The following is an 18,709-nucleotide window of genomic DNA, read 5'->3' as shown; positions in this document are numbered from 1 at the left end:
CGGATTTTGACAAAACTTTTTGTGTGAGTGTTTATTACCACCCAAGGATGATCCCTATCGAAAATCAGAAAAATCGAAAAATATTTATTGTGAGTTATTGCCCGCGTTTAAATTTTAGCTTGTAAACACTCTTGAAGGGACAATTCTTGACGAAAATCGGTGTTTGTTATCACCAAAGGATAAACCCTATCGAAAATCAGAAAAATCGACAAAGATTTAGTATGAGTTATTGCCCTTGTTCTTGAAAACGCTCTCACATTTGGGCTCTTAAACACTAAAAGGTACAATTCTTGCCGGATTTTGACAAAACTTCGTGATGTTATTCAGTATCGCCCCCAAAAGTTCATAAGAAGTGTATGGCTGAAGGTTGAATATATCATACTGGTAATTGTTACTGTGCTGCCAAATATTTCTATTTAAAATCAAAGCTGCCAGTGGGCGTATATTACCTTGCCTGGCAAGCTATCTTTCCGAAAGGAATAGCAAATCATGACTTATTTTATTTACCACGCCGTGGAAAATAGCTGTAAGGGTACTTATGGCTATTTATCACGCTAACCACGCCAACCACACCAGTGGTAAATAGCCACTGCCCCAATAAGGCGCAAAAGAGTAGGACGTAAAACTCCATTCCTTTCATTTCATTTTAACTCCTGAGAAATTTAACATATGACATATATCATAAGGATAATAAATGGTAAGTATTACAGTCGTCAGCTTGTTAATAACTGTCTACTTATTCTAGACAATCATGATAATTTTATTGAAGTTACTTATTAATGGGTTGTCATCTAAGATGCAGCTATAATCTAATTTGTTGTAAGTTAAGGTGAATTATGTCACACTGTTCTTAAGGAGATTGTAAAGAGGTTTTCTAAAAAAAATTATACGTATTGGGGACACTGATTACATCTCTTTGCACCATTCCAATTTTCAATCAGACGTCTATGGTTCCTGTAATTCCACTAATATAAGAGTTTTATGGCGTCACCCCAGCGAAATTTGCTGCTTGTATCATATAAGACCTTTGCGGGAGTGAGGTTACATTTAGTTTTAGTAGAATTGCTAGACCTATTGATTGAAAATTGGAATGGTGCAAATTGACGCTATCATTGTCCCCGATACACATACAAAATTTAGAAAACCTCTTTACAAGCCCTTAAAGTTGTCATTAATATGAAATGTCCAAAGCCGCGAATAGACGAGGTACGGTGTCCGATGCGGTATACGATGCGGAACGCTCGATACAAACAAAAATAGTACGTGGTACGTTTCCGGACACGGTGCGGACACGATTCGTTTCCTCTATTTTCTACTGTATCGATAATACCACACGGTACACCACACTGTACCTTTACCTCGTCCATTCGCACCTTCACTCCCAACGCCTTTGGAGCCGCGGTAGCGCAGTGAGTTAAACGCTTACTCCCTAACCAGGACACCATTTCTCAAAAATTCGTTCGACTGAACTTACGCGTCAAGTGAAGAAAAACGTTATTTTTGACATTATCAAATCGTTAATTCTCTAATATAGTTCATTCTCATATAGTTCATTTTCTTATAGTTCATTCTCTTATGTAGTTCATTCTATTATATAGATCATTAGAGTATATAGTTCATTCTATGATGTAGTTCATTCTATTATATAGACCATTAGAGTATATAGTTCATTCTTTGATGTAGTTCATTCTCTTATGTAGTTCATTCTCTTATGTGGTTCATTCTCTGATGTAGTTCATTCTCTTATGTAGTTCATTCTATTATATAGTTCATTCTATTATATAGTTCATTCTCTTATGTAGTTCATTCTCTGATGTAGTTCATTCTATTATATAGTTCATTCTCGTATGTAGTTCATTCTATTATATAGTACATTCTAGTATAGTTCATTCTCATATTATTCATTCTCTGATGTAGTTCATTCTATTATGTGGTTCATTCTATTATATAGTTCATTCTAGTATATAGTTCATTCTCATATAGTTCATTCTCATATAGTTCATTTTCTCATGTAGTTCATTCTCTGATGTAGTTCATTCTATTATATAGATCATGATTTAATTCTACTTATTTTTCATTTATGTTTTCTGAATTATCATTTTTGTTTACTGAATATTAAGAATAGTAAACAAAAATGATAAATATGTAGAATTAAATCATAATTCAGCAAAAAAATAGTAAACAAAAATGTTAATTCAGTAAACATAAATAGAAATTAGTAAACAAAAATGCTAATTCAGCAAACAGAAATAGAAAATAGTAAACAAAAATGTTAATTCAGTAAACAGAAATAGAAAATAGTCACCAAAAATGTTAATTCAGTAAACAGAAATAGAAAATAGTAAACAAAAATGTTAATTCAGTGAACAGAAATAGAAAATAGTAAACAAAAATGTTAATTCAGTGAACAGAAATAGAAAATAGTAAACAAAATTGATAATCTAGCAAACAAAAATGAAAAATAATAAGAATTTAATCATAAATAAGAAAAATTAAACATGTCCTAAACAAACCACCGTACAATTGATGCAAAATTTGATTTCAAATCAGTTGTGTAGATTATAACATTTGTGCATAATTTTAACATCCTATGATGTAGTTCATTCTCTTATGTAGTTCATTCTATTATATAGTACATTCTAGTATATAGTTCATTCTCTAATATAGTTCATTCTCTAATATAGTTCATTTTCTAATATAGTTCATTCTCTTATAGTTCATTCTCTTATGTAGTTCATTCTCTGATGTAGTTCATTCTATTATATAGATCATTCTAGTATATAGTTCACTCTCTTATGTAGTTAATTCTCTAATATAGTTCATTCTCTTATAGTTCACTCTCTTATGTAGTTCATTCTCTGATGTAGTTCATTCTAGTATATAGATCATTTTCTTTTGTAGTTCATTCTCTTATGACTGTTGTTTATTCTCTTAAAGGAGCATGCCGCTTTTTTGTAGGCCGAATTTTCTTTTGCTTAAATGTTTGAAAACTAAACATCAAAATATAGAAAAATGTGTCCTTTAAGGTTTTAACTTGATAAATCGCCATTAACTGTTTAACGCCAAAACTATTTGAAATATTACGTAAGGTTCTTAAGTTCGTTATGCTTGTTGGAAGCTGTTAGAAAACTAGTGTACGGATTTGAGAAAAAAAAAACACCTCGTTGGGTTGTAGAGGAATATGTTTTCTACTTATTCTAAAGGATTCGACTAATAATATCGAGCCATTATAAAGCCAAACACCAAAACTGGACCGAACTGCTTTATTAACAATTAGTACTGTCAGTCTTTATTTAACCCTTTTAAAACAAATTCGATTGATCAAGTTGATACATAGATATAAATATAGCATACTTTAGGAATCCTTTAAGGTATAATTTACGACCTTTTTCATAATGAAAACTTTTTACAAAAACCGGAATACCCCTTTAAACAGAATTCTACCCTGTGACTGTCTTCAAAACAAAGTATGAGTCAAGTACCACAAATTGAAGAAAAAAAGTCTAGAAATTTCGTTGAATTTTATTTGCGACAATGTAAAGAACGACAGTATAAAGTATATTGAGCTTTAAAACATTAAAATGATTCTAAAATAATACACCGACATATAAGCTAAATGTTTGCTTTAAAGATCTGGTATCATGTCAACGAGTCAACCAGCTATATAGAAAAAAACTCGACATCGTATTCATACCATTATGTTGGGCGTACGGTCTGGCTAACGCATACGGATTTGGATTTTTTCTAGGTTTCGCCTCATTCTCAAATTCTGAAGAAAAAAAAAACGATCCCATTAAAAATGAAGATCTCGATACATTGTAATCCTTGAGTAAATATTGTTTAAAAAAAAAAAGGGGACATGTGCGCCATTTTGGAAGGTTGATTTGATTCTTGAATTAATTTATGTTAAAGATGGGTTTCCTTATTTTTTAGTGTCAAATTAAGCAAACTATTTGATTAATTGGTGTTTCTAATCAAGTATTCTTAATCATATCATTATGTTCTTATTGCATATAATTAAGAGTTTTAACCAAATTAGAAGTGTCCATGTATGTACAGACTGGATAAACAAAAAAGACTTTTCGACCTTTCTTGATCGGTCACTCACTTGAATTCTGCTAGTAATTCTCTTCTAATTTAGCTTATTATGAATTAAATATGTGAGACAAACTGGTAATTTTCCAAGTCATTAGAAAACCTCTCTATTTTCTATTCATACAAAGATAAGCATTTTCATTCTCATAAATGAAAATAAGGGAACTCATCTTTAATAGTCTTCAGAAGTACTAGAAATGTACGAAAATGAAATAATTCGTTTAGAAATATCTCAAACTAGGAATTATTTTTCCTATTTCTATATCTGCATTCTCTATATATATCGAAGTGTCTCATGAAAAGACGACCCGTCTTTTTAAAATTCGAACGCGGATAATTCTAGACACAAATGGATATGAAAGTTCAAATTTCGACAGTGATATGTGAACACCATTGCTGATTTACTTAGCTAAAAAAAATCCCGTTTCTAAGACTTAGGTATGATTTGTAAAAAATGGCGCATCTGTCCCTTTCACTCATCATTAATGTTGCATAATTTGCATAATTTATTCTAACCAATCAAAATCCTCAATTATAGTAGGTATATCTTTCACTGGAGAAAGAATTTGATTGGATGAATATTTTGATGACCTGGAACATTGTGTTGTATACCAATTTCGTTGGATCATGCATTTTAAATTAGCACAGACAACACCCAATTAAATATCTTGATCTACACTATATTACTTTATGCAAATGCATTTTGCATGTTCAATTGATATCCGTCGTGGTGAACAAACATACACTTAAAGGGATGGTAAAAACGTTTTCTAACTTTTTTTTATTTGTATCGGAAACACTGATAGCATCAATTTGAACCAATCCGATTTTCAATCAAACGTTTGTAGTTCCTGAAATTCCAGTAAAACTAGGTGTTTGATCATCATACACTAATCGCAAAGTAAGCTTGTATACCGTAAGCCCCTCCGCAATTAGTGACGTCATCAAACACTTACTTTTAGTGGAATTGCAGGAACCACAGACGTCTGATGGAAAATTAAAATGGTGCAGATTGATGCTATCAGTGTCTCCGATACAAATAAAAAAAGTTAGAAAACATTCACTTTAATTGATTTTATGAAACTAAAAAGGGACACGGAAATGATAATACGAACCTTTAAGCTGAGCCACAACAACACAGACACAAATACAGTACACCAACAATAAAATAATAATTGTTCTCATTTTTCTGCAAGACATGTAGATGGTTATCATTAATGGAATATCTTTTCACAACAAATACAATGTAATTTAAGGTACACGCATCACTTTTCAAAATCAAAATTTTGCAAACGTTTCGCTTTCAGTTAGATAAAATCCAACTTAAATCAAAGAAAGTGATGACAAAGTTTATTTTCAAGAAAAGTGATTTTTTTTATTTGATTTAAGATGAAATTTTCTTATAATTTTTCATCACGATTACGATACGAGAAACACGTCAAAACGTTGCAGAAATAGTTAAACTGTGTTTGTTGTTCCCTAAAGCTTTGTTTATATATATAGCCCAAAGTGTGTGAAATTTGTTATCCAGTTAGTTAGCTCAAGTGTTTAATATTTAATATCCAATTGGTTAACACAAGTGTTTTACATTTAATATTCAGCTAGCTAGATCAAGTGTTTCATATTTCAATTTCCAGTTAGTTAGCCGAAGTGTATTATATTTAATATCCAGCTAGTTAGCTCGAAGTGTATTATATTTAATATCCAGCTAGTTAGCTCAAGTAAATTATATTTAACATCCGGCTAGTTAGCTTAAGTGTTTTATATTTCAATATCCAATTTGTTAGCACAAGTACATTATATTTAATATCCAGCTAGTTAGCTCAAGTATATTATATTTAATATCCAGCTAGTTAGCTCAAGTATATTATATTTAATATCCAACTAGTTAGCTCAAGTATATTATATTTAATATCCAGCTAGTTAGCTCAAGTGTATTATATTCAATATCCAGCTAGTTAGCTCAAGTGAATTATATTTAATATCCAAATAGTTAGCTCAAGTATATTATATTTAATTTCCACTAGTTAGCTAAAGTGTTTTATATCCAATATCCAGTTATTTATCTCAAGTGTATTATATTTAAAATTCAGCTAGTTAGATCAAGTTTGTTATATCTAATATCCAGATAGTTAGCTCAAGTGAATTAAATTTAATTAGTTGTAGCTAGCTTGTGTTGTATTTCAATTCTAGCTTTACTTAGCTTTTTATATTTAATATCTAGCTATTTATTGTATATAATATATGTTCATATATAATATCTAATAAGCTATCAATGTTACATTCATAATTTCGAGCTCGTTTGCTCAAGTGTATTACATATAATCAATTATATATAAATTGTAGTATATTATAAATGCTACATTTATGACTGCTAGCTCAAGTGTTTTATATGTAATTCTAGCATGTTACCAATGTTACATTAACAATTTTTAGCTCGTTAGCTCAAATTTATTATGTATAAAAATTTAGCAAGTTATCAATGTTACATTTATAATTTCTAGTTCGTTAGCTCAAGTGCATTATATAAAAATCAAGCATGTTGTCAATGTTACATTTATTATTTCTATCTCGCAAGCTCAAGTGTATTATATATAATTTCTAGCTCGTTAGCTCAAATGTAATATATATAATTTCTAGCTCGTTAGCTCAAGTGTATTATATGAAAATTTAGCATGTTATCAATGTTACATTTATTATTTCTAGCTCGTTAGCTCAAATGTATTATATAGAAATCTAGCTCGTTAGCTCAAGAATGTACTAAATTATATAGAGTTAAATCGCTCAAAGCTAGCAGTATAATTTACCTATCAAGAGTGCCTGCATTGGAAGTCTGAAATCTAACACTTAATAATGAACAGATTTGAGAAAAGCCAAACAAACATACCTGAGATAAGAAAACAGAGAAAGCCAACTGTCTGACCTGCGTGTATCTTATATATTGAGATTTCTTGCAGGTTTAAATCTATTTAAATCATGACAACATAATAAAAGAAGACATTATACGGTGACCCAGGCGACAGTGTCAGGAATATGGGCGGATATTATTTATTTTATTTATGTATTTAATGTCAACTAACACAATCATTCGCCAGGAGGACAAAATGATGTGTACTTTAAAGGGATTGTAAATCAGTTTTGTAAATTATTTTATGTGTACAATTTACACCATTCTAATCTCCAATTAGACATCTGTGGTTCCTGCAATTCCAATAAAACTAAAGTGTTTGATGACATCACGAATCGCAAAATATTCTTTTATCACAAGGCGTTTCGTGATTAGCGATTAGTACAATCTAAATAGTTTTTTACCAACGGTCTGTCCAAGTGATGTTTTTTTTTATCCAATCAAAGCATGTGATCCCATTTCTGAATAAAATTAGGAATTGTGGGATATCGAAACCAAAAGTAGAGCAATATGACAGTCTCTTGAGTTTCGATATCCCATAATGCCTTACTATACCAAGAAACAGGTTTTACATGGCACGTTTTGATTCCCAAAGAGGCTGTAATATTACTCTACTTTAGGTTTCGATATCCCACAATTCCTCATTTTATCTAGAAACGGGTTTACAGGACATGCTGTGATTGGTTAAAAATAACATCATTGGGACAGGACTTTGGCAGAAAACTATTTAGATTATTATATAGATTAAAAATATCAAAAAGAAAAAGAAAAAGATGCGACATTGTAAAATAAGGAATTGTGGGATATCGAAACCTTAAGTAAAGCAATATTACAGCCTCTTTGGGTTTCGATATCCCACAATTCCTTATTTCATTCATAAACGGATTTTACATGACATGCTGTGATTGGTTAAAAATAACATGGTATAAAATTATTTAGATTATGATGTAGACTAAAAATATAAAAAAAAAACAAGGAAAAGGTTCGAAATTGTAAATTAATTTCAATTAGGTCTTTTATAGGGATATTTGTTATTGGCAAACCATATTTGATCACAACATATTGAAATAGACGGACTTTCCTGTACTCTTGGGCAAGGCTTGACAGGCAATTTATTTACGTCAAACGCGGTTGATAAATAGTCGGCATTAAGCCTGCATTCCGACACTACTTACATATTATACGTATAAAATTAACTGAATGTAGGTCAAAACTTATTATCAATTACCAGACCAACAATACAGAATCATCCAATTCGGACCAATCCAACAAAAAACTACTACGACTACCAACAACTACCTAGTTTGCGAGTTCAGCACCCGCTGGACACTATTAAAGGGATAGGTTCGCTATCCGTTCGACCAATCGTACCCTAGTTTCAAATACGGGTTCGGCATTTTCGGAGGTGGATTTTGGTCTTGAATATATTATGCAGTCTTCAGAAGTACTAAAAATGTACAAAAGATTACGTTTTTCTTCAGAAATACCTCAAACTAGGAATTTCTCTTTCTTTTTCTATTTATGACTTTTCTATATATGGCAGAGCCTCAAGAAATGACGAGTCGTCTTTTTAACATTCTAACGCGGATAATTCTGGACACACATGGATTTGAAAGTTAAAATTTGTTGAGCTGTGAACACTATTACTGATTAGTTTAATTAAAAAATTCTGTTTCTGAGACTCAGGTACAATTAGTCAAATGGATAGCGAGTCTGTCCCTTAAAGTTTTGGCATGCATTTTAATTTTTGGTCTATGATGACAATAACAACTATGTTTTCGTTTTGTTTGAAAATTAATAACCATTAATGTCATTCTGGATTTTTCCACAAGGTTCAACCATGCGCTGCAACAGGTGTGGTGATACAGACCTATATGATTATTCGCTTTAGTCTTACATTTATGTCAATGTTCAAAGGTGCGGGCACACGAGAGGTCTTGGTCGGAGACTTTCGTCGCCGAGTCTTGTCTTGAGTTTAAACGACTGGCACGGTGCAGAATCTCCAGTCGGTTGTAGATAATCAGGTGCAGACGACAAAAATAGTTTTTCTAATAGCTTTGTCAGTGATGCACGTCGGATGGGGCAATAAACCCAGATTATTGTGATACAGACTGTGGACATCCCTCGACAGTTGGGAATCGAAAAAGAGTAGGTTAATGCGTCTGTCATGGCAAAATTCCCCTCATTGCACACTGCATGGCGTTTTCCGTGTTCAATAGCCCACATGGTGCATAAAACGGACGTAAAACCCCTATTAAATTCCAAACAAAATTATATATATAAAAAAAAGGGTTTAATTTCCTGTCGTATAGATTTCTGACAATATATTACAGAATTAGACTGTTTGAAGTGAGGCTGTATTATAAGTTGATTATGTGTTAAAGCCACCATCTAACATACTCCAAAGAATCATATTGTAGTAGTTGTACGGGTTCCCACCCCAGAATGGGTATCTCATTGGCGGTGGTGCTCCGTACCCTTGACCTGAAAACAGAGAATCATACAACTGGCTGAAGCAGCTTGACCATATTTACTCTTTTCGAAACACCTGATGATACTTCTCTTTGTAGGAGTTCACTACTACACGAATTTTACTCAATTTTGACATACTTTGAACGAGATTTTGATGAACGGAATTAAAGAGACAAGTTCGCAATTTTCGGGGGTTGATTTGGGTCTTGAATATATGTAGATAGTCTTCAGAAGTACTAGAAATATACAAAAATCGCATAATTCCTTCAAAAATATATGTAGTTAACTTTCTATTTCTATACATGACGTTTCTATATAAGGCAGTTACAAGAAAAGACGAGTCGTCATTTTAACGTTCAAGCGCTGAAAATTCTGAACACAAATGATTTGAAGGCTAAAATTTCGATGGTCACACTTTTACTGATTAGCTTAGCTAAAAAAAATCCCGTTTCTGAGACTAATGTTTTATTGGTCAAACGGATGGCGAACCTATCGCCTTAAACTGAACCTTTGAAATAAGCTCGTGAACTATTGAAAATAGCAAGATCTTACCTGTGCCTTTATTCTGCATATACTGACCTTGAGTCAGACATATTACTGATAGTAACAGTAGTGCTGTTAATAATATCTTCATTATGGAGAATCTAAAATAGTCAGATATATTACTGATAGTAACAGCAGTGCTGTTAATAATATCTTCAATATGGAGAATCTAAAATAGTCCGGCATATTACTGATAGTAACAGCAGTGCTGTTAATAATATCTTCATTATGGAGAATCTAAAATAGTCAGACATATCACTGATAGTAACAGTAATGCTGTTAATAATATCTTCATTATGGAGTATCTAAAATAGTCAGACATATAACTGAGAGTAACAGCAGTACTGTTAATAATATCTTCATTATGGAGAATCTAAAATAGTCAGACATATTACTGATAGTAACAGCAGTGCTGTTAATAATATCTTCATTATGGAGAATCTAAAATAGTCAGACATATCACTGATAGTAACAGCAGTCCTGTTAATAATATCTTCATTATGGAGAATCTAAAATAGTCAGACATATTACTGATAGTAACAGCAATACTGTTAATAATATCTTCATTATGGAGAATCTAAAATAGTCAGACATGTTACTGGTAGTAACAGTAGTGCTATCAATGGTATCTTCATTATGGAGAATCTAAAATAGTCAGACATATCACTGATAGTAACAACAGTGCTGTTAATAATATCTTCATTATGGAGAATCTAAAATAGTCAGACATATCACTGATAGTAACAGCAGTGCTGTTAATAATATCTTCATTATGGAGAATCTAAAATAGTCAGACATGTTACTGGTAGTAACAGTAGTGCTATCAATGGTATCTTCATTACGGAGAATCTAAAATAGTCAGACATATTACTGATAATAACAGCAGTGCAGTTAACGATATCTTCATTATGGAGAATCTAAAATAGTCAGACATATTACTGATAGTAACAATAGTGCTGTTAATGATATCTTCATTATGGAGAATCTAAAATATTACTGATAATAACAGCAGTGCTGTTAATAATATCTTCATTATGGAGAATCTAAAATAGTCAGACATATTACTGATAGTAACAGTAGTGCTGTTAATGATATCATCATTATGGAGAATCTAAAATATTACTGATAATAACAGCAGTGCTGTTAATAATATCTTCATTATGGAGAATCTAAAATAGTCAGACATATTACTGATAATAACAGCAGTGCAGTTAATGATATCTTCATTTTGAAGAATCTAACATAATCAGACATATTACTGATAGTAACTCATGCCCAAAAAATTGAAACTCTTTCTGTCAACTTGTGTTAGAAAGCTCACATTATCTCTGTAAATTAATGTCAGAAACACTCCTGCCTTCCCTGTAAACTTATGTCAGAAACACCCATGCCTTTTCTGTAAACTCATGTCAGAAAAACTCATGACTCTCTTATAAATTCATGTCAGAAAACGAATGCCTTCTTTGTAAACTTATGTCAGAAAGATTCATACTTTCTCTACAAACTCATGTGAGAAAAATACATGCCTCCTCTGTAAACTCATGTCAGAAAAAGTATGCCTTCTCTGTAAAATCATGTCAGTAAAGGGAATGCCTACTAATGTAAGCCAATGTCAGGAAAACGCATGCTTTCTTTGTAAACTAATGTCAGAAAGACTCATGCTTTCTTTGTAAACTAATGTCGGAAACACCCATGCCTTCATTGTAAACTTATGTCAGAACCACCCACGCATTCTCTAGAAATTTATGTCAGAAAAACGCATGCCTTCTTTGTAAACTTATGTCAGAACCACCCATGCCTTCTCTGCAAATTGGTGTCAGAAACACTTATTCAGTTTCTGTTAAAGTGCCAAAAAATGCCAGAAAAAGTATAGCATAAAAGTGCGTTTTATGGCACACAGTGTAAACTTACCCTTTTTCCTAGTTTATCAAAAATCTAAAAAGTGAAGTTTCGGATGTAAATGCAGACTTTATAATAAAAACCAAACCAGATTACTAATCGTATAGTCCGAAACCCATGACTCAATTTAATAAAGCTCTGTCTTCCTGTTCTGTAAACTTACCATTCAGTCTTATTAAAATAAGACCAAACTTTCGTTCCGTTTTTCGTTATTAGCTTTTAATTTCATATAGCCACTTCAGTTAGGATCTAAAGACTGGCCTCTGAAACATTCGTCAAAATAACCTTTTGACCCAATCTGATGACATCTGCTTCAACCAATCAAATTCATTCATTCTCACACAAAATGCCAGCGCTGGAGAGGGCAGCAATGTGATTGGTTAAAGCAGGGTTAGGTAAAAAAAAGGTTATTTTGACGAATATTTAAGAGACCCCCTTAACTACGGGCCTGCTTTCAAATGACTTTGAGTTTAGATTTTCGGATTAATTGTGAAGATGTGTAACAACTTCGTCATTTGGTTAAAACTTGATTCGTAGCCTATAATCGCATATTTTAAGATTGGGTCATTTTGGTTAAAATTATATCAAACACGTTTTGCCACCATTGAGGATGTTTTAGTTGAAAGGTAATTTATCAAACCATATTGGCACTGTTCTTCATTTGCATAATCGGTCACCTATAAAAATGAATCGTCAACAAGTATGTTTGTACATGTAAAACAGACATAAAAATTGATTGATCATGCTAGTAGCTTTCACAGATAGATCCAATGTAGATGATATTTGAATTTATGCCATAAAACTGTTCAAACGATCCATCGTGAAATGAGTAAGGCGTGGACTTAAGTTGAGTTGGGGCCCCTCCCCCGTGAATATTTTAAAATAAGGACATGACATTACATAAATTATGTTAAAGGTGGGTTTCCTTATTTTTTAGGGTCAAATTAAGCAAAATAATTGGTGTTTCTAATGAATTATCATGTATTCTTAATCATATCATTATGTTCTTTTTGCATAAATTAAGAGTTTTAACCAATCATTTATGTCTATACAGTCTGGATAAACAAAAAAATACTTTTAGACCTTTCTTGATCGATCACTCATTGGAATTCTGTTGGTAATTCTCTACTTATTTAGATGGGGCGGTCCCTTAGGAGTAGGTGGCCTGTGTATGCCCTACTTGGTCGTTTTAAAGTCCTAATATAAGCTATAAGCTATCAAAGCAATCACTATGCATAAAAGAATCGAATTCCACAGTGTTATTGTTGATCAACATTCCCGGTTCCAAACATGGGGTACAAGTACTCCCTATGGATCCCTGCTAGTGGGTGCCATTGGGTATCTAAGAACCCTTTCAGACGCTCCATGATAGACTTGCGACTATGACGCCTCCGCAGAGTTGTCGCATTTTAAATTGAGCCTCAATAGTTGTCCCCCTATTGAGTCATTCTGGACCCCCCCAGTGTTGGGAGGCTGGCGTCGCCATTGGATACCAGGTGTTCATAAGGGAACAATGGTGTACATTGATATAAAGTTATATATCAGATGATTATATTGGGAGTGGTAACTTGTTCTTTCCACCTGTTAAGAACATCTTTTCGGATAAAAAATGGGAGCAGGATCTTGTCGTGTTTTTGTACTTACACAACTAAAGAATGTAATTTCGGAATATATCTTATCATTAAAGGGATTGTGAAGAGGTTTTCTAACTTTTTTATGTGTATCGGGGGACACTGATATATCAATTTGCACCACATTCCAATTTCAGTCAGACGTCTTTTGTTCCTGCAATACCACCAAAAACTGAGTGTTTGATGACGTCACTAATCGCAAAATATGCTACATTATCGATTATTGACGTCTTCAAACACTCAGTCGCTATATTGAGCTTAACGTAAACTCCATAAGTGAAGAAAATGTTTCATTACAAGAATGTGCTCCTTTTAACGGCCAAGTTGGTCGTAATAGTGATAAATACATAATATTAAGCCCTGTAGCAATTAATGTTCAACTTGGGAAGACAAGATAACCAAAGTGGAAAGCGACCAATCACAATTTTTTCTTGTAGGTGGTGAGAACTTTTCAGATGACGTTATGATATTTTTTAAGATTTACTATAAAAAAAAGTCAAATTTTCCCGATTGGACGCAATAATTCAAGAGCAAAATTACAATCAAACAATCAAAATTTTAAAGGGATGATGCCACTATCACAAAAGGCCCTTCGCTATTAGTGACGTCATCAAACACTTAGTTAAAGTAGAATTGCAGGGACCACAGATGTCTGATTGAAAATTGGAATGGCGCTAATTGATGCTATCAGTATCCCCAAACACATGGAAAATTTAGAAAACATGTTCACCATCCCTTTAAAAATCGAATTCGAAATGTATTATTGACTTTGAAAACTACATTAGAGATTTGTCCAAAATTTCAAAGCCGATCGCACCTTCCCTCTTCATCACCTTGGTTTGGTTTGAATTAAATGACGTCGCTTCACACTGTTGTGAAACCGGTTTACGATGTCACGTCTTCCATCAATGACTCAATCAAAATACATGTAGTGGACTTTGGACAAAAATTGTGTGACTTGATCAGACATACGTCATAGACTTGTTACATTGGTTCTTGACATTAAAGAGAGCTTCCCCCGAAAATCAAAAATCAATTCTATTTCTTGCAAAAAACAGTGGACTTGTCAAACACCAATTTAACTTCATATGTTCCAACCCCGGTTAAAACCTCTGTCAAAATTGTATCTATTAGTGTTCGATAATCTCTAGTCTATTTAAATTAGACCAACTTTCTTTTCGTTTTTATGTTTTAATTCACTTCAGGAAAGGTCTAAAGACAGCCCTCTTGAACATTCGTCGCAATAACCTTTTGACCTACACCTTCTTTAACCAATCAAATTTCTGCCTTCTCCAGCGCTGGGATTTTGTGAGTTAGTGATGGAATGTGATTGGTTAAAGCATATGTCGTCAGGTTAGGTCAAAAGGTTATTGTGACGAATGTTAAAGAGGGCTGTCGTTAGACCCTAACTAAAATGGCTATATTAAAATGAAAGCTAATAAAAAAAAAGCTGAATGAAAGTTTGGTAATCTTTAAAGGGCCCACATAATTTTCGCTTGACCATTTGGTACCCTTGCTGGTAATGTCCCTTTAATGACGCAAAGGGCTGATTAGAGGGTATTAACAACACCTAATCGCCATATTAAGACAGACAATCCTATATGAATGCGGACATGGTAAACCGATTATATGATACAGATAATAAAACAATGAAGACAGAGCGTCATGATAGTACGTTATTAAGAAAGCTGATCGTTCAACCACCTTCTTACTTACTCTAAAACCACGCAATCCAAGAATTTTTCAATTTTACCTTCGCTGATAATGTCCAAATCGAATTCTATATAAGGATTTGCATCAAGGATTCAGAAGTATACTATAACTCGGTGAAAAAAAACCCTATTGCATTGGACAAATTTAGTTCTCTGCGATTTCGTAAAAGGGATTGTAAAGAGGTTTTCTGAAACAATTATGCTTATCTGTGACACTGATAGCATACATTTGCCCATTCCAATTTTCAATTAGACGTCTGTGGTTCCTGCAATTCCACAAAGCCTAAGTGTTTCATAATCGCAAAATATGCTTTATCACATTAAAGGCCCTTCGCGATTAGTGACGTTACCATACACATAGACGCATAGATTTTAGTGGAATTGCAGGAATCCTAGACGTCTGATTGAAAATTGGAATGGTGCAAATTGATGCGATGAGTGTCCTCGATACACATAATCTTTTTTAGAAAACCTGTTTACAATACCTTAAAGATAGGCCTTTATCTCATCAAGTAAACGAACTTGCAGATCGTGCAGAGCGCTACATTAATGTTTCGATGAAGGCGATGAAGCGGTGAGGGACCTGACCGTGGGGTTGAGCTATATTAAGATCTTTATACCTATAGTAAAAACAAAGGTAATCCTATTTAATTCTTAAGTAGTGGAAAAAAAGAAAATTACAATGACACATTGGAGCTTTAACTGATTATATCATTCAATAAATCAATCATCAGGTAAAACGGTTGGTTGCTAACGGATTAAAGTTGAATATATTTCCAATACTTTAGCTTTCCCTGGTTATTTATTTACTGTCGTGTGTTAACTAGTGACACATTATTGAATGGTTTACTGATAACACTTATTTATGCATAAGCATTTAAGGTTACATACACCTCGTCGACGAATTCATTACTTGCGGTCTGCAGATTTCGTGTACCACTATATATTTTTTGGATGTGACTAAATTTTTCAGAATATATTGAATAAGAATGTGAGAAAACTAACGGAACAGCTCGTCAGAAAAGAGCAAACAAATCGGTGTGAATCTAACTCGTATATCGATATTGACATTTTTAGTTTTGTAAACAAACCCTTTCTATGTCGGACGCAATGTTTGTAACAGTTAAATACGGAGGTAAGTTATGTTTATGTTAATGTACAAGGGGGACATAGTTATGTATGTGTATAAGGTTAACATAAGTATTCCACACCTGTTGAAACATAATTAACATATTAGGAACACAAGTATTCCAGTAATGCGTAAAACATGACATTTAAAGCCTCCAAATCTCCAAATGTGTGTTCAGAATCCTACGCATTTGAAAATGTTTAAACGACGACTCGCCTTTTTTTGACACTATGCCATACATAGAAAATACATACATGTATAAGATATAGAAACAGAAAGTAAAATTCCTAGAGATATTTTTGAAGGAATTATGCCATTTTTGAACATTTCTTGTGATTCTGAAGACTATTTAAATATATTCAAGACCCAAATCAACACCCGAAAATGACCTACTATAAAGGAACATAAGTATTCCAGTAAAGTGGGGAACATATTCTGTATTCCAATACTAGAGGGAACATAGGCATTTAAGTACATTCCAGTACTATAGGGAACATGGTTGTCAAGTACCAGAGGGAACATAAATGTTCCAGTACCGAAGGGAACATATTATTGTTTACTGTATCCTACGTTTTCCCACTATCTTTTGATTACATTTTTTTCAGAATCTCGCAGTGAAATTTTCAACCCAAACTGTCGAATAATTTCTTTATTGAAGGATATAAGAGATAGGTGCCGAGGTTTTGATGGTAAGTGTACTAGGTACCAGATATGTAATGACCCTTAAAGATGGGTTTCCTTATTTTTTAGTGTCAAATTAAGCAAACTATTTGATTAGTTGTTGTTTCTAATGAAATCTCATGTATTATCATTATGTTTTTATTGCATAAGAGTTTTAACCAATAATATGTGTCCATGTATGTACAGTCTGGATAAACAAAAAACGACATTTTGACACCTTTCTTGATCGGTCACTCATTGAAATTCTCCTCTAATTTAGCTAATTATAAATTAATAATGGACATGTGAGACAAACTGGTATTTTTCCAAGTCATTAGAATACCTCTACATTATATCTATTCATGTAAGATTTAGCAGTTTAATTTTTATAAATTATAATAATGGAACCCATTTTTAAGAGAAACCATGTGTTTGATGACGTCACTAATCGCGAAGGAACTTGTCATAAGAAATTACGTAAGGTTCTTACTTCGTGTGGAAATAACATACACGAACGTAGTTCACAGCCATTTTTAATCTCTTCCTCGACTTAATAAGTCAAATTTCGTAAAGTTATAAAAGTTCAACTAAGCCTTTAAATTGACATTTAAATTAGACTAGAAATGGCTTTAAATGTGATTTGGTGGCTTTGTTGAAATATCTTATCCTTGCGGAAAGAGAAAAGGGGAGGGGCGGGGGGAGGGGGGCGTACTTGGTTCAATCGGTATCTATGTTGGTTGTTGACAAGTTGTACCGTTGGATGTTTTTACGACTGTACGTAACTTGTTACTGAAAGCCTATGGTTTGATATTAAAATTGACAATTATTTTGTATTTTTTCGCAGCCGAGGAAGTAGAATTATCTGATGAAAATGGAAATGTAAAGTTTTTAAGAGATTCTCCTAATAAATACGCCAATGAAATTCTTACAGAAAGAGAAAATTTTGTTTTGTTAAAAGTCGATAGTAAGTAACATCTATATTACCTTGCAAATATTCCATCTCTGAGTTCAAATGGATTGGAAAAATATGGAACCAAATTTCGATGTCGTCCTCGTTCTTTGTATAAGAATACATACATGACAATGTGTGTCTTTAAAGGTACACTATCTCTTTGGATGAACAAAAAATTGAAATTTTAAAACTTTGCCAAAATGAGTCTTTGTTCATCAGTGGACTGACTAGGTGTTAAAACTATACAACAGAATCTCTCTATAATCTAATAAATCTATAAAACTAAGTAATAATTCATTAAACTAAGTAGTTTTAAAACATGCTTAGAAGCGTTTTTCAATTCAATAATAGTTTAATAGATATATTCTTATATAGAGATTCTATTCTTTAGTCATGGTACCATAAGTCCAACTGATAAATATATACACTTATTCACCAAGTTTGAGACTTCAAATTTTATGTCCATTCTAAGAGGTAGTATACCTTTAAGGTCCCAAGAGTTTGCTTGAAGGTGTAGATCTATGCGTCATTCTTCCTTGTTTTTAAAGCATTGTTTTTTTTTTGTATTTCAGAAAATGATAAATACATATCGTACTCACCATTATTGATAGATTCAGATGCAATAACTGATGACTTTTTAGGTAAGAATCGAAGAGAATTTTCAATATTTCATTGAGATAGCACCTTAAGAATCTATACCGTACCATC

At 32.7% G+C, this 18,709-nt stretch overlaps 1 protein-coding gene across 1 annotated transcript in view; it reads left to right on the top strand.

The window, feature by feature from the left end:
- The first annotated feature begins 16,073 nt into the window (after nucleotides 1-16,073).
- Nucleotides 16,074-18,709, top strand: part of LOTGIDRAFT_239178 (hypothetical protein) — a 4,133-nt gene continuing 1,497 nt past the window's right edge. The window contains exons 1-4 of the mRNA XM_009053914.1: nucleotides 16,074-16,395; nucleotides 16,995-17,078; nucleotides 17,894-18,013; nucleotides 18,574-18,642. Of these exons, the coding sequence (XP_009052162.1) occupies nucleotides 16,359-16,395; nucleotides 16,995-17,078; nucleotides 17,894-18,013; nucleotides 18,574-18,642 (310 nt within the window). The 5' untranslated portion in view covers nucleotides 16,074-16,358. The remainder of the gene's footprint in view (nucleotides 16,396-16,994; nucleotides 17,079-17,893; nucleotides 18,014-18,573; nucleotides 18,643-18,709) is intronic.

Source organism: Lottia gigantea (assembly GCF_000327385.1).
Source record: "Lottia gigantea unplaced genomic scaffold LOTGIsca_203, whole genome shotgun sequence".
In the NCBI taxonomy this organism is placed as follows: domain Eukaryota; kingdom Metazoa; phylum Mollusca; class Gastropoda; family Lottiidae; genus Lottia; species Lottia gigantea.
This window is presented reverse-complemented; position numbering and strand designations above follow the sequence as displayed.